General features: G+C 41.2%; 2 protein-coding genes across 2 annotated transcripts; both read left to right on the top strand.

Moving 5' to 3' along the window:
* The first annotated feature begins 1,027 nt into the window (after positions 1-1,027).
* LOC133972732 (forkhead box protein H1-like) lies at positions 1,028-2,150 on the top strand. The gene is made up of 3 exons (XM_062410312.1): positions 1,028-1,258; positions 1,352-1,447; positions 1,554-2,150. The coding sequence occupies exons 1-3, from the start codon at positions 1,124-1,126 to the stop codon at positions 2,148-2,150; spliced, it is 828 nt and encodes a 275-aa protein (XP_062266296.1). The 5' UTR covers positions 1,028-1,123.
* Positions 2,151-5,295: 3,145 nt separating this feature from the next.
* Positions 5,296-7,128, top strand: si:rp71-45k5.2 (uncharacterized protein LOC560783 homolog). The gene is made up of 4 exons (XM_062410310.1): positions 5,296-5,369; positions 6,099-6,236; positions 6,330-6,425; positions 6,532-7,128. The coding sequence occupies exons 2-4, from the start codon at positions 6,102-6,104 to the stop codon at positions 7,126-7,128; spliced, it is 828 nt and encodes a 275-aa protein (XP_062266294.1). The 5' UTR covers positions 5,296-5,369; positions 6,099-6,101.
* The last annotated feature ends 10,837 nt before the right edge of the window (positions 7,129-17,965 follow it).

Below are 17,965 nucleotides of genomic sequence, written 5' to 3'. Positions count from 1 at the left end.
AGAAACAGTATTTACTTCTATAGAAACCACATTTAAATTCACTAGATCAGGATTTTGAAAAATGTCCACAACCTCATAAGTATATGTCCCCTAAACAGGCCTGTTAATATTCATGAAATATTCTCTGAGAAAATAGAAATAATTGGATCTGGACCAAAAATCTTTCCTGACCTGGCACAAAATGTCAAATAAAGCTAGATTCAACCTGGTGTTTACTACCTGAAGGATGGTGAGTCTCCAGTGAAGCAAAGATGAGGTGAGAATCAATGGAATGTGGCTGAAGACTTGTCCAGTTCAAAAGCTTTAAGTTGGTTGTATCTAACACATTCCGGTGATTGTCACCTCATTCACAGCCTCTGTCTGTGGGAGAGTGATTACTTGTTAGTGAAGCAGCAGCACACTGGTTTAATCTACAACATATTCACTATTTACTCTTTACATCGCCTCTGTATAAAAAGTATTACAAAAACTTTGAATATTTCTTGATCAATTCGAAATAGCCAACAAAAATAGGAGCTTTATCAGACCATGTAAGGATCCAATATTTATATATTTAATTGTTGGTTAATCAAACCAATATTAACACTTTATATGCCACCGTTTGTAATATCCCATAGTGTCACATTTCGGTTTTAAATCATGTTTTTAGCTCCTTCTTTATTTTATTTTTGTCTGGGTTTTAATAAATATATAATAAATAATAAAAGTAACAGATAATGAGTTGTGCAATGCTTCAAAACCAATTTGGACTATGTGCCTCCAGCTCCAAACTCCTACAGGAAAAATGTATTCAATAGTTAAATTACTTTATTTTCATTAATGAAAAGAAAAACATCACAAACACAATAACTTTAATGTTGTATTATTGAGATGAACTCTCATAGCATCCACACAGATATGCTGATGATGTTTTGGAAATGGTTTCCCTCATCACTGGCTCCACCTCCAGCACTAATGGCTCATCTGCACATGCAAAGCTCCTCATTAACCTGTGGTGCACACCCTCTAATGTCCTATTGTCCAGACAGTACATATATCCAGGGCTGACCTCTGCAGGTCCACATCTTCACTCAGACACACTGTTCACAGCACAACTCTGAGCTGAGACTCTCCAACCCAGAAGATGCAGGAGAACAGGACCCAGAAGTTTGGAGCCGAGCTGCATCAGCGAGGTTTCTTCAGGAAGAGCACCACCTACCTGGCTAAGATCGCTGTCGTCCTCCAAGGTGCTCCAAGCAAGATGCTCACCTTCACTCAGGTAAGAAACCAACATTGGTCATTATGTGCAGATGCTGTAATGTGAAACACAAATCGTTCTCTCAAATCTAAACTTCAATCTGATGTTTTGCAGTTGATGGGCAGGCTGGCCCCACTCATCTGTGAAGACAGGAAATCTGTTGAGAACAACATCAGAGTCTGTTTGTCAACACACTCATGTTTTGTCAAGGTGCGTGTTTATTCCAGAATAATAATAAGTATTCTGATGATGTTATCAAATTAAAGAATAACCCCTGTCTGTGAAAAGTATTGACCCAGTTGTGTTGTGTTTTCAGATTCCTGTGGTCCCAGATTCATTCCACAGTAAGAGGAACTACTGGAAACTGGACCCCGGTCAGATCACTGCAAAGATGGTGCGGCGTCACTTTAAAGGAACCCTGCAGCTCTTCCCGGAGTTGGCCTGCAAAGTGGAACCAGAGGACAGGAGCAGCAGAGCCTTGAAGCACTGCTCAGATCTCCACTCTCCTGAGGCTGCCGCCTGCAAACCCGCTCAGATCACACGGGACACAAAGTTCAGCAGTCCTTTCTCCATCGAGTCCCTCCTGAAGAGAGACGCTCCCTCCAGACCCTCTCCTCTCTCCAGTGGGCCGGTCAGAGCCGAGCAGCAGCTCAGACAAGTCAGGACCAAGAGGAGCCTCAGCTGGGACTCTGAGGAGCATCTCCTCCTCGAGGCTCCAGCTGGAAGTTCTCTCATCTGCTCAACAGGGGGCAGCACACACCACGAACTCGCTGCTAAGAGAATGCATATGAGCACAGAGTGTTCATTCCCCACTTACACAAGGGCTGCTCCTTATTTCAGCAGCCCACACAGCAGTTACATCACTTACTCTCTACCAGCATTTACCCATGATACCCTCTGTTTCTGGCTGTGATGTGTTTCAGACCTTTCATGTCATCCTTCTGCAGCACTTGTTTTCAAATAAAATGATAAAAAAAATTCTCTGACTATTTATAGTAAAAGTGAAAAATAAGAAAGGGGGAACAATTCACACTTACCAGAGAAAACCCATCTCTGGGTGATTCATTGTCTTCAATGTAACCAGATGTATAACATGATTCCATATAAGCTCATATAAACTAAGCACAGAGAAAGCACGACAACTCCACATGTTTAATTAAAACTCATTAAGATCACATCAAAGTTTCCTTTTGGACAATTATAATAAACAACGACAGAGACCTTCAGTGAATCAGTGATCGTTTCCACAGTAAACCTGCAGCCGTAACTGTCACTGACCGAATAGTGAATTAAGTGACAAACACTGGAATGTGGGTGATTAAACAAGAGCAATACTTTTAATTGATGTTTTCAACTTGAAAGCTTTTTCAGAACATTCCAGGGATGTTCACATATCTGCTGTTCACTCAGATTCAGAGGACAGAAATTTAAAAGCATTTCACTGACACACAGCCAACAAGTGTAAGATAATAAACAGGTTCGAACAATCTCAATCTGTGATGTTTGGAATACAAACTTGAAGATATAGATCTGATGTGTCAAGATTTTGAAAACCCACATTATTTAGTGAATTAGTCAGCAAATTGTGAATAAACTTAAATGTAAAAAGCCAATTTTGAGGTTTAATTTAATTTAATTTATCCTACACAGTCTGCTTCTGCACAGAATGTGCACAGTCCGCTTCTGCGCAGGAGGTAAATACTAAAAAATGTAATAAATTAACATGACATAAAGCCAATTAATTTGCCTGAAAAAAATAATAATAACTATACCAGGATTGCTCAACCCTTGAAAGTACCAACTATAAAATGTCAATAGGGCCTCACTGTCTGTCAGTGCCTGTCAGTTCTCGGGTCCTAAAAAAACTAAACTGTCTAGTGCAAAAACCAACAATCATATAATTACACCAACTCTTTATTGGAAGGAAGTGCTCCAGTAAGCTGTCATGTCAGGTCTAACACACATCACAGCTAAAAACAGGGAGCATCATGGGTAAATGTGATGTAACTGCTGTGTGGGCTGCTGAAATAACGAGCAGCTCTTGTATATATATAACTTTCTAAGTCAACAATGATTAACATGTGAAATATTTATACTGTGTACTGAGTCGTTTAATCAAATTATACTTATTTTTTTTTAAATCTTAAATGGATATAAAAATTCAGTGTTACATCAGAATTTTATGCGTTTGCTACTCTGGACCCTTAAATACAGTTTTGAGGTATTTTACAACTTCTATGTGTCATCATGTATCTTCTAATTATTTAAAACTGAAATATGTCCGTAATTGTTGTATATACAGGATAATTGGGTCTAGAGGGACACATCGGCATTATCACATTACAAGAATAAAAGTGTTTTCAGATCCTTCAGCCTGAAAATATTTAATAAGTATAAAAATGTGACATTTGCTGACGTTCAAGCCAGTGGCACGTTCATTTTTAACTGTGAATTATCCAACAGTTAAAGATTGTGGAACTTCATCACTTTCATGTTATTAGTATTTCCCAAAGGAGGTGATTGTTCCAGGCCCATCATTAAACTGCTCCTCTGAATTGGCTTCAAGTTGAGTCCTTCTTTCCCTTGCTTCGCACTTTCAGTCGTACATTCTTCATACAGTTTTAAATGTATCAAATTATATTCTTTAATATTTGCTAGACAGATGATGTAAAGAGTAAATAGAGAATATGTTGTAGATTAAACCGATGTGCTGCTGCCTCGCAAACAAGTAAATCACTCTCCCACAGACAGAGGCTGTGAATGAGGTGACAAGCACCGGAATGTGTCAGATACAACAAACTTAAAGCTTTTGAACTGGAGAAGTCTTCAGCCACATTCCAGTGATTCTCACCTCATCAGAGCATCACAAAATGTACACTTAGTGGACTAAACAGATACCAGGAGCATTTCACTAACACACATTAAAATACCTTTAATTACACTGCTTTAGTTTGAGCCGTTTAAGGACAACATTTGCATTTTTTTAAAACCAGTATCTCAGACCAAGACAAATGCAACAGAACACCAGGGCAAAGTTTTTGTCTATACAGTCTGCGCGTGTTAATGCCCAGTGAAATTGTCACCTAGACACATGAGCAGAAACACAACTGAATATAGTTACACCCTGCGTACCGGAGAAGAGCCAAAAACCAAAACAGTCACTCCAGCTGTTGTGCGGACCGAGATGGACGTGTCACATCTCATCCACGGGTGGATGCTCCTGTCAGCATCCGAGCCGTCATGTGAGAGACACTTCTGTTGGCGAAAGTTTGTTTTAAAACTTATTTTGGGCCTTTCCCTCTGACAGCTCTGTGGGAGAAGGCAGCAAGTTCGCCCAGGTGTCATGTTTACATCACTGAGCTGCAGAGAGCCGCTCAGGCCGCCATCACATCATCTTTTAAATAGAATATAGTTCTGGGCTTATATATTACAGATTCAAATCTTGTATAACATTTAACAGCAACAGTGATTGAAATGTAAAATATGTATCCTGTGCACTGAACTATTTAACCAAATCATTTGCTTGATAAAATGTCTTTCCTGAATCTGGAACTAATGAGTCTGCAGTACATTTATTTTTTACCTTTAATCAAAGTCACAAATTAATGTTCAGAAGTTGTTGAAAACTTAATCACTACATTCTCATTATTACACAAACAACTGGCTGTCAAAGATGTTAGTAAATTGGAATTTCACTATCCAGCTGAGAAATAATTACAACTAAAGGTCAGGCCTCATGTGCTTGAATCCCCTCTGGTGAGTTGGTTCTAATGTTTATTCTTAAGAGTTTATCTTTTTCCTCCAAAGTACTTCCTCATTGTGGCAACTGTAAGGTTTCTGTTGATAATGTAGAGATGTTATAATACATCATATTTTAAATTATAAATAACATCCCAATGTAGTCCAGTAAATGTCCTGAACAAAACCCCAAAAGCCTGTTAAGTTTGTAATGACCTCTTCAAGTATATTTCCTATCTGTTTGATTTCTCTGAACTGACCCCAGAGCAGCTGAGCAACACACGTCAATCACAGATGAGTGAATTCAGCTGCTGCACTGTTTGGACAAAGTCCTGCAGAGTCACATCCATTCATCTGGGTAAAGGTGTTCTTGCACGAAAAGCATCCAGCACAGGTAAGTTTGGCTCATGCATCTCAATGAGGATCACTGATGCAAATCATCTTCATCATTAATGTGGCCCAATTGACTTGAAAGCAGCAATGAGTGTCCTGCAAACCGTTGGAATGTGATTGGATTTCTGATTGGAATGTGAGCCGTGTCTTTAGACTGTGTATTGTGCCCAACTGTAAGAAGTGAAACACACAATGTTTGTATTGCCTATAAACTGCAGGAGTAACTTTCAGATGATTGTTTTCCACAGTATCACAATGGTATTTTCTTTAAATCACAATATATTATTTTCTTTATTTGCCTTGTGTGTGTTGAGGGCTTAAAATCGAACCAAACTAAATAATCTTAAGATCCTACCATTTATAGACTCACTTGTATGATCTTTCAGTTATTTAATTGTAAGTGCTTATGTGCTCTATGTATATAATGTTAGTCTCCTGCTGTTTCATTTTAAGTTGAATTCAAAAGTTAGGGATGGTTAGGGGCAGATCAGAGTCCAGCATGTTCAGATATGCTGATGATGTTTTGGGAATGGTTTCCCTCATCACTGGCTCCACCTCCAGCACTAATGGCTCATCTGCACATGCAAAGCTCCTCATTAACCTGTGGTGCACACCCTCTAATGTCCTATTGTCCAGACAGTACATATCCAGGGCTGACCTCTCCAGTTCCACATCTTCAGTCAGACACACTGTTCACAGCACAACTCTGAGCTGAGACTCTCCAACCCAGAAGATGCAGGAGAACAGGACCCAGAAGTTTGGAGCCGAGCTGCATCAGCGAGGTTTCTTCAGGAAGAGCACCACCTACCTGGCTAAGATCGCTGTCGTCCTCCAAGGTGCTCCAAGCAAGATGCTCACCTTCACTCAGGTAAGAAACCAACATTGGTCATTATGTGCAGATGCTGTAATGTGAAACACAAATCGTTCTCTCAAATCTAAACTTGAATCTGATGTTTTGCAGTTGATGGGCAGACTGGCCCCACTCATCTGTGAAGACAGGAAATCTGTTGAGAACAACATCAGAGTCTGTTTGTCAACACACTCATGTTTTGTCAAGGTGCGTGTTAATTCCAGAATAATAATAAGTATTCTGATGATGTTATCAAATTAAAGAATAACCCCTGTCTGTGAAAAGTATTGACCCAGTTGTGTTGTGTTTTCAGATTCCTGTGGTCCCAGATTCATTCCACAGTAAGAGGAACTACTGGAAACTGGACCCAGGTCAGATCACAGCAAAGATGGTGCGGCGTCACTTTAAAGGAACCCTGCAGCTCTTCCCGGAGTTGGCCTGCAAAGTGGAAACAGAGGACAGGAGCAGCAGAGCCTTGAAGCACTGCTCAGATCTCCACTCTCCTGAGGCTGCCGCCTGCAAACCCGCTCAGATCACACGGGACACAAAGTTCAGCAGTCCTTTCTCCATCGAGTCCCTCCTGAAGAGAGACGCTCCCTCCAGACCTTCTCCTCTCTCCAGTGGGCCGGTCAGAGCCGAGCAGCAGCTCAGACAAGTCAGGACCAAGAGGAGCCTCAGCTGGGACTCTGAGGAGCATCTCCTCCTCGAGGCTCCAGCTGGAAGTTCTCTCATCTGCTCAACAGGGGGCAGCACACACCACGAACTCGCTGCTAAGAGGATGTACGTGAACTCAGAACCCTCATTCCTCACGTACACAAGAGCTGCTCCTTATTTCAGCAGCCCACACAGCAGTTACATCACCTACTCTCTACCAGCATTCACCCACGATGCTATCTGTTTTCGTTTGTGACAGCGTGCTCCATGCATTATAATTGTATTTTGTGTGATTTTTAAATGGTTTCTAGTGGAACATTTAAAGTGAACATTTTCTATTCGATCAGACAGACCCTCTTTTAAACCACACAATGGTCTCATTGTGCCTTAATTAAGTATTTCCTGTTCCAGGAAATTTAGTGACGTTTAAAAGAAGATGCTACTATCGCCGTAAGTATCTTGTTCAACAGACTGTAAATTGTTTTTTTTTTTATGGATATTTCATATATATATTTTTTAGTATGCAGTAGTCATTACACTGAAACAATGATTAAAGGTGGTTTTATCGTTCTCGGCACTTTTTTACACTTCTGTCATATATATACATATTTTTTTCCTTTATCATGTGTTTCACTTGTATGCCACTCGGTCTGGAGTGGATGTAACAGTAGCATGAAAATGCAGGTTAGGCCTGTTTATAAAGCTGCGGTTGGTCAATGAAGACACACATCAAGTTGTTACATTTGAACATTTGTACCTAGTTAGTCGTAGCCCCCCCCCCCCCCCCCCCGTGTGGCCCTGTTCAGTGGGGTGATATAATACAAAGTTGACTGACCACAGTGGCGAGGTTGAGCTGAGCAAATATGTAATCTACGAAATCTGTTTGCTTATCTTTTAGCAGGTCGTCTGAGGCACAGGTCAGGTCCTAAACTGTAACCTAATTAAATTCATTCGAACAGAGTCAGCTACATTTGACGTCTGAGCCCACGTCTACTGATTGACTGAGGGGTTTTATATACATTTCATAGGGCAGTGCAATGCAGCTGCCAACCCACCGTGTCACTCTAATGTACCATTCATCGGATTGAGTGTGAGGAGAAACGGTCAGTGCCTATTGGGAAAAAACAACCCATGTTTACTTCTACAGTGCAATGGTCTATAGTGTTCGGACAAACTCTGACACATTACAAACACATAGATGGCACACAGTTCATGAAAGGAGCAGTCATGATCACTGCTGTGGGTTCAAAACACACCTTTGTATAACAGCGCATTGGCAGGAAGGGACATGTGGGGATTCATGGCCCAGCCCTTCTACACAGGTTTAACAAGAAATACCTTAAGTAATGTGGAAATAACGTTTGCCTAGATAAGAGAGACTTTGAAATCCAACTAGTCTGAAAATGCATCATATGTATCACGATTGCGAGATAATGGGAACCGTCCTAAATCTGTGTTCGCCATGTCTAATTGGTAATTTGGCCTTAATTAGAGCACGGTCAAATTTAATTATCTGAAGGACGTGTCTGTTACAAAGAGATTTGATTTAATTGCCGCTGTTAGTCAACGCTCTCGAGGTACGAAGCGGATAATTCAAAAAATGTGAGCTCACATTTAAATGCATTTGAACCCCCTTCCACTTTATCATAGCGAGGAATCTCTCGCAGATAGTATCAGAGCATGTGAGTCGAAAGCACACTGAGGGGGGTCTGTCATGAGACGGGAGCTTGGCCCAGCCCTACCGAGGGCAATGAAGAGGAGTTGGGTGAGCTCAGCATTTGGCAGCCTATGCCCACGACATACTTCCACCCGGTGGGATTACTGGTGGACGACCTAGATTACGATGCACCCCTCCTGCCTTCCAATCTTTTTTTCTTTTTTTTGTCTCCCTCCCCCTCAACCCTCCTCACTGCATGGACTGGTCAACAGAGATTACACTCAGAAAGCCTGGCATTCAGACAAAATGGCTCAGCATGTGACTGAATGAATGACACATTGAGGGACCGGAGACAAAAAAGGAAAACACTTTCTTATCTTATCTTCACTGTTTCTTTTCCCCCTACTTCTCAAATTTATTCCCAATTCTGGGTCATTAACAGATTGTCTTTCGCTCCCCAGGAACAGAATAGGGTTTGTTTTCAAAGGCCTTATAAGTAAAATGAACTTTGCTTATAAAAATCACAAACTGCACAAATGTATATATATTGATGATGAAATGATTCCAGGAGATTGAGGCTGATGAGTTCTTCTTATTGCGCAGTCACAGGGAACACAAGCTTGTCTGTCTCTCTCCTGTTATGGATCAGCTTGTTCGTGTTTACTGATTGAGCAAACTCATTCAAGCATTGATCCTCTGAATGCTTCACACTGTCCATACGTGTCTCTCTGTGCTGTTTACCACATTGCTCTGGATCCTACAGATTCCCTGACGTTACTCTATCCAAGCGTGTCTCTGGACGACAGGTCTGTCACATGGCCTCTACCGCTCCGTCCTTGCCACTGAATAAGAAAACATCTCCTTTGTTCCAAGAATGCACCAAGTTGTGGACGGGGGTCAATGACACCGTGCAGGGTCAAATTGAAATGGCCTGATCTGCTCATTTAGGTGATTTGTTACAGTAACGAAGGCACTTAACCCCTCAGCATGACCCACCGAGCGTGTCTGTGTTTTGCAAGTTAATCTGAGGGCAGTTTTTTGCAGCTTGTTTACATGTAGGCTAGGAGACTCCATGGGAGCCTGCTGCACTGAGGTCAAAAACATTATTATTAGCTCTTGACTTCCATTTCCTTCCATTTGTCAGTGAGGCCTCAGCATTAATAACAAATATTTATCTTCCGTTACGATATATTTATTATATTAAGTTATTTCAGTTTTATCAGTTATTTCAGTTTTATCAGTAAAATGTCCTCAGAGGGTCACTGTGATTGTCAAGTCCTGTTTATTTAGTAATTGTCATTACATGTCATTTTGGCTGACGCTTTTGTCCAAAGCGACTTACAATTACTACACTCAACATTCATTAGGGGCCATTTAGGGGTTCAGTATCTTGCATGATTGGACAGTCATGCACATGATTGGATGTGCTATCTGTTATGTCTTCAAATGCATTTTAATGTGTGACTTTATTGCTTCTATGCTTTAAGTTTAAACCCATCTAAAGTGTCTTTGAGCATCGTGAAAAAAAGCCATAAATTAAAATGTGTTATCATTATTATCCACCTGCTCATTAACTATAGTAACTGTGTCTGCCATATATGAATGTAATATATGTAAATTAAAGTTAAATATTTATATCAATTAGTATTTTTAAGTTAGAAAATCTTAACTACTTGGTTAGATTTATACAACTAGTGAGTCATGATGAATACCATGCAGAAAGTTTTAAATTCTAAACTCTGAATCTGATATCGAACACATCCTTTATTGAAATCCAGGGCTACTGCTTTACTTTGTTCTTTGCTTGAAACTTGAATGTGTGCACTTTAGGCTTGACGGCCCTGTGACGTAAGAGGATAAAGACGCGCTCACATCCGATCACAACAACAACAACAACATTCGGTTCAGTCACGTCGCGCTCGTCCTCATCGTCCTCGCCCCGCCCACAAGAGCTTCTTCATCATCAGCCTGAGGGCCGTGTTGCGTTCAGGGGCTGCACAGAAAAACATACTCATCAGATAATACGGTGTTTATTGGCCGTTGTTTTAGCTTAAAATGTGCTAGAGTCACTTAACATATATCATAGCATAAATTAATGTTTATGTATATATTTACATGGAATTTAACGACGCGAAATTAATCAAGGCTCTACCATATATGTATAATAACAGATTCACAATTTAAAAGTTCTATGCATTTTTAAAATGCTTAACATTGGTAAATATTGGACTATACAGTAAAATAAAATACAAGCCTCTGTACTAATAATCTTGAATGCCCCTTTGAATCAGATACATTTGATCTCAGAGATGAATACACAACTTTTACTTCAGTTAAAAAGTAAAACAACTGAAATCCTCCACCACTTACTTTCTCCAACGTGATCTCGTGTAGTCTACCCACAGAAGTGATTTTAACAACAGTCTGTGAAGCTAGCGTGACACACGATGAATACAGTTACACAAAACAATGCTGTGGCCTGAAAGGATATAATTTTGAATGTAAGGTGCTGAAAACGGTTTTGTCCTGAGGCAGAGTGGAAACGACCTTTGATTTAGAACATTGTGAACTTGTGGGATTCTTGTCTGATCCTGAGGAGGGTGTTGGTTCTTTATCCTCACTCCGAGGTTAATAAAAAATCATTAACAGTGAAGTTATCTGGGTCACCAACAACAGACTCTAAAGTAACGCAGCAGCACGATATCAAACTGCTCCAATTTTATATCCAACCTTTCCCAACCCATATCGTCAATCATTGATACGACATGTTTTATTCATGCCTGCGACCAAAACACTGGGTTAATCAGCAGTAAATCTCCATTTGTCATGAATGAATATCTTAGTTAGTGCAGCATCAGTCAGCATCCTCCTGTCTGTCGAGAGGTCGCAAATTCACACAAACTGTTTGGGGCGTAGCTACAAAGATTTGGGCCCTGTGCATAATCGGCCTCGGTTGGGCCACATTGTACTTTCAAGACATACATTGTCCTACCTGAACAGAAATGAAACAGATAATGAAACATGTGCCTCTGCGGAGCTTATTTATCTGCAACGTCATGACTGCTTCACATTTCACCTGAGGTCCTCAGTGTTTAGAGGTTACCTGTAGGAACCTCTAAACTCTACCAACGAGTTATACATGTTTTATTAACTGCGTTTGTTAGTCAGCAGGATGACACCACACCGATTTCAATGACATTCTGTGACGGGGTTGCACGTGGCCCGGGGAAGAACTCGGAACAAATGAAGAAATTCCGTGCATTTGCCACATATTACATTCAAGCTCTCTCTTCTTCGTTATGAAACTGTGGCGTGACGAATTTGAATATAGTGGGCTTGATAATAAATATATGGTGAGATAGTGCTTTTAAAGTGTCCAGATTTTGATATACAGTAGCCAACTGTAGAAGTTTAGTTCCAGGGGTCGATAATGTAACATTTCAAAACTGCAACTTAGACATCGTTGAGACTTCCAGTGTTTATTACTCTTATTACCCTCTGCGTTTTTCAGAAACAGTGAATAATTAGCTCTTTCATCCTTTTTTTTCATTCATGCTCATTATGCTGTGTCTTGCTAAATCCCTCCTCGCCATTCTTAAATCCACCAATGCTCCCTTATAGAACCAACTCCCCGCTCTAACCCGATCATTCAGCTGGCGTCCACTCCCTGTATTTATGCACCCTGTTGTTCTGCAGCAGCTAAACCCACATGTGGCACAGAGGAGGCTGTTACCACTCTCTTCCCTCTGTATAGAGAGGATTACATTTTTAATTTCAAACATTCCAATCAACTTGATAGGAACCGAGTCAGGCTGTGGAGTGAAGGTCCGCTCCACTGAGATCACACCTCTGCAGTTGGGCTTGTATGTAACTTGGTGTAGTCTCACCCACTGCAAACATTCCTGTCATCTTGACCTCACATATTTCCCTCAGGAATCAAAACATGGGCCGGGTAAGGTGCAGTTTCCACTTTGATAACCGGTCCAACTTTCTCTGCAGTGGCGGACTTGCTGCTGCCTGAATGTGTTGTTACTCCCGGGACCTAAAAGCCTAAATAAATAGGTTTTTAATCAGGTTTGATTGAACAAATATGAGAAGGAGGAGATGTCACAGGCTGCATGAAACAAGCTGAACCAGAATATGACACCCAGGAGAGTGCACAGCTCCGCCAAAGCACCAAACTTCAAACGCTCATAGACATCATGTGATATTTGAAAAACACCCTATTTTGCAATGTGAAAAAAAAAGGTTCCCAGATCCGCCCTCGATACGGATGTGCACCAAAATGATATGGTTGCGTTCCCTCTTCAAGTGAAATCCGTTCTGCTGCTTTTGTGTAATCCATGCTAACAAACAAACAAGGATGGAAACCGAAAAACAAATGGACAGGGATGAAAACACAACTAGGTCATAGTTGGCGATTTTGCATGTTAAATTCCTATTTTACATGAAGTGTGAATTGTCGTTGGCAAACCTCGGCTTTCTCACAAAAGGCGAGGTGTAGGAAACCCAGAGAGGGATGCCACGGCCTCGTTCAGCTGTGTCATCAGTTTCCACTGTGCCCTGGCATGTTTACTGTGTCTAAACTTGGTGCTGGAGATAAAGATGTTAGGGCTGTGACTCGATGAACATTGACTGTAGCTCTGGGAGAATTAGGTGAGCTCCAGTCCACTCACTGTTTTTTTATTTTAATGCAGAACACGCTCTGTCCGATGCATATTAAAGACCCCTTTGCAATAACTGCAAAACTCCACTAAATAAGCACCGTGGCATATTTGCACTATTGCACATATATATATATATATATTTAGAGATATATGTTTTATTTCATATTTTAAATTTTTTATATTCTAGCTTTTACTATTTTATTCAATTTTTTTTAAAATTCTTGAGCAATGTTAGAAGATAGCCTGTGACACAAGCATTTCCTTGCCAGCGAATGCTTAGTGTTATCTCTGTACATTTGATAATAAAACTCTTGACTCTTGAATCATGTGTGTCATTTATACAACCACATCCATTGTTGCGACCAGTTGCGTATAGCTGCACGGTGGCCATTAACGGGGAACCATGCATATCAGATGGTCACTTGACTGCATTGTACATTACAGCTTGTACAAGTGTGAATGCACGTATGATCAGTGTAATTGGTCACTGGTCTTGTGCCCTTGCCTTTCTGAGAAAAGGGGCAGAAGGTATTTCATGCTTTTTTTAAAGATACGATCTTTAATAATTACACAGACTTGTTTGTCTCACTCCTCTGAGAAGGAGTCAGCTGACTGTCAGTGTGTCGACGGCCGTTAGTGGATGCGTGACTCTGAGCCCCCTTCATTAAAACATCAAGTCTCATAAATAACCCACGACAATTAAAAAGACACGTGTCCTCTCCATCGTACAGTTTTTGTGCGATTTTGTTGCATGTATGACAATGCAGCTGACAGTGAGAATCTGAGGAGCTGTGTTCTCATTTTGTGGCCGTCGGGTTAGTTTAACCTTTGTCCCTAAGTGTTCACAGACCAAACAAACACTGTTATTAAGGCTTCAGAGTTTAATGAGGACTGTTAAAATGTACCCGGCAGGGCTGGTCACTCAGTAACTCAGCCTTATCAACATCAAGAGAAAAGAGGACAGTCTTATCACAGCAGTAACTGCAACTTATTGAGATCCATACTGAATACAGGCCAGGCTGAGGAGGAACATCACATCAGAACACACTCACTTTACAGCCAAATAAAACGCAGGAAGGTTTGTTTGTCTGTTGACCTACAATAAGGTGTGATAACAGCATACGTTCATAAAACACCAGGCCGCCTGCTTTTAAAAATCTCTTTCATGAACAAGAAAATACAAAATACCCCATATTTACAATCAAGAAACATTCCGCTGAGATGAGCATATATAAGTTAGACCTGTATTCATGTTAAGTAGGTTGAAACATAGTCCTTCTTTTTATTTCATTACATATTTTGGCACAATATCCTTTCTTGCCAAGAATTAGATCAGAAGAATGTCACTGCGACATTAAATATGCAGCTAGAGCCCGCAGATATTTGGCGATAGAGCTCAACAGGTTTACCTAATTTTACAGGTAAAAACGAATTGGATTAAACATTTTAATTGTTCAAGCACTGTCGTCCTCAGGGTGAGCAGGTTCTTGGTTTGAATCCCAGGTTGTCTAGTATTTGCTTGTTCTCCCCGTGTTTGCAGTTTTTGTGTACCCACCAGCCCCTGCAACCCTTAAAGGCAATGGATGTAACCCACTATTTTATCCGTGGCACCTATTGCACTTCTGTCCGTCCTGGGAGAGGGATCCCTCACATGTGGCTCTCTCTGAGGTTTCTACGTATTTTTACCTGTTAAAGGGTTTTTTTTCGTAGTTTTTCCTTACTCTTGTTGAGGGTTAAGGACAGAGGGTGTCACACCCTGTTATAGCCCATGAGAAGAATTGTAACTTGTGAATATGGGCTATTCAGGTAAAATTTGATTGATTGATTGATTGATTGATTGATTGATTGATTGATTGATATTCCTATATATTTATATATATATATATATATATATATATATATATATATATATATATATTTCTGCTGTTTTTATAATATATATACAGTTTATATTTTGTTGAATTAACCACTCCAGCACAAAATCACTTTAAATACTGGACACTGACACAATCACATCATTGCATTCCATACCTGTATCTGTATATATGCTCTCTGTATGTGATATATGTGATTTATGTGTATATGTCAGTGATGTGTTAAGTGTACAAGCTACTGGATGATCTGAATTTCCCTCGGGATTAATAAAGTATCCATCTATCTATCTATCTATCTATCACTTTCAGCTGTAGCTTCATATTAAGTTTTTAAGCTACATCATAATACATAAATATTTACCTCCACTAAAGGGGTTACGTACAACGAGTGGTTTGTTTGAAAGCAAAGTTACACCAAAACACTTGTGTATGGGCCAGGAGAGGGCCCAGTTTAATGGTACGTTATCTAAACTAATGAAAAGATGAGAGTGACATCAATCCTCTCATCTATCTCTTCGCAAGAAAGTGAATAATTACATTTCCCAGAAATTTGTCTAAGAAAAAAACAAACAGGGCCAAGCTGCATGCAATGATTTCTCAGCTGGAAACACTGGAGAGTAACTTGCCAACTCTTTGTAAAGATTTACCAGAGAGCTCATCGTACAGGAGCACTGTCAAAACTTTGACTTTTCACCCTGATCGCAACGGAGACAAACTTTTCCACGTTGCCCACGAATGAACACTTTACAATCCTTTTACTACGTGACCTACAGGCACACTTCATATCACATGTGTCTGAATCACCCATTCTTTGAAACCTATTACATCACCCATGACTGGTTGAGTCCGGCTCGGAGGAGAGCCAAACAAAAGACTGAAGAATGTGTTTGTGTGTGTGTGTGTGTGTGTGTGGTGGCTAAACCTCAAGGTGTGGAGCACGTTCGATGTCAGGAAACAGTCGATAATTATTTGAAATTGGATGTCAATATTTGCCCCTGGTGCAGGATTCAGCCGCAGGTGGATGAGCTTTAAATGGACACACTCAACCCACTGCTGTGTTTGCGGTGAACAGCAGAGCAGCGTGGTCATGAACTCGGAGACCAAACAGACATAAACCTAGAGACCTCTCACTGGTATCACAAGACACGAGATATGAGACAGTTTCAGTTCAGGCTGATCCTGGATGTACAGTACAGAGCCAGTGGTTCAGTGGAGGGGAGAGGGAGGAGTACCTTTGAATGTTCCTTAAAGAAGTGCTTTACGAAGGTTAAAACGATGTACTATTAAGTTATAATGTGTATTCGAATCAATGATGAATGTGTGACAGCGTGTGCAAAGGGGGGGGGGGGCAGCACACACCTAGAGACCTCTGGCCCCTGTGATATGGGCCTCGTCGCTGCTGCCAGCTGCTCCCACAAACACTGTAATCAGCCAGGTGAAAGTCCAGCGCTTTTATCAAGGATTGAGACACTGGGCGACCCGCGTGTGCTGCACTAAACCTCTCCCAGTTGGCAGGCTCCTAGATGCTATCTCTGTTTTCACCGAGATAGTCCCACGGGAGCGGGACGACGTGTGAAAACGCACACAGGGATGATGCTCACGCTGTTGATTGATTGATTCAACACAAGGAAGAATATTTCAGTTTCAATCCCGTCCATCAGCACTGGCCCATCGTCTCCCCTCGACCCCTGTGAGCAGTTCAGTGTACTACATTAGCATAGTGGTTATATCTTCCCCCTCCAATGCGGCCATTGTTCCGTCATGTTCCTATCGAAGGCCTCACATTACAAGCCCACAGTGCGGCTATTGTGTCTCGACAAGGACCCTTCACACACCCGATGCCAATACTCACACTTATTGACGACCCACAGTGCGACAGTCAGACTCGTGCAGGTGCGGAAATTTCCAATGCGTGTCCGAGCCCTGTGCAACATGCTTAGTAAGTGAAACCGACGAATCCGGAATCGCCAACAACGGGCTTTTCACTCCGCTGAGGCGTGCATTTACACGCACAAATCTCAGATTACATGTGCTGTTAAAAAGGACAATCTACACAGATTATAAACCGATGTGAAGTGGCTCTGTAGAGTTGGATAACACGTCTTTCATGCTTCTCCTCGTCTGCACGGCCGCTCACACATGGAGCAAAGTGTCTCCCTCGCGGGATTGATTGTTGCGTCTGTTGGACAAGCTAACTTTGAGTAGACAATGGCAGAGCGCTATCAAGGAAAAAAAAAGGGGGGGGGGGGCTTCCCTTTGTACACACATATCTACTTTGGGCCTCAAATCAAGGTTGCAGGCCTGGCTTCAGTCCTACAGCCTCAGCAGCCCCAACACAGCTTTATGAAACAACTGCCTGCAGTCGGGATTTCACCAGGGCAAAAACATATCATTATGAAAGCTGCTCCTCTGTTAGAGTGAGATTAATTACAGATTGCAGGGGGAAAGAAAGGAGAGAAGATTCCTGTCCCCACCCTGTCAGTGGAGAGAAGGAGCGCTATGGATTTCAATGTGAGATAACATCAGATGTGTCACAGGAGGTAGAGGTAATGACGAGACAATGACACAAAGGTGTGTTGAGGGTATCGTGCAATTTCAAACATCAACCACCATCAATTGCTGATATTGTTTTTATCCCTCAGCCCTAATTCAATGAGATTTAAAGAAAAAAAAACACGAAAACACAATGAAATCACAATAAATATACCGTTGTACAGTTGCAGTATTACAATTGGTTCGGGGGGTGGGGGGGGTGTCAGGTAGGCACTAGCCTCAGCTGAAATCTCACTGGCCCCTGAAGCGGCCCTGGGCCAGACGCCTTTTCGGGTTCATAGAATTGCCAACTCATCACGTCACTAAAAAACAAATATGACAATTTGTTATTCTCAACTTTTG

This window comes from Platichthys flesus, chromosome 17 (genome assembly GCF_949316205.1).
Source record: "Platichthys flesus chromosome 17, fPlaFle2.1, whole genome shotgun sequence".
NCBI classification, from domain to species: domain Eukaryota; kingdom Metazoa; phylum Chordata; class Actinopteri; order Pleuronectiformes; family Pleuronectidae; genus Platichthys; species Platichthys flesus.
This window is presented reverse-complemented; position numbering and strand designations above follow the sequence as displayed.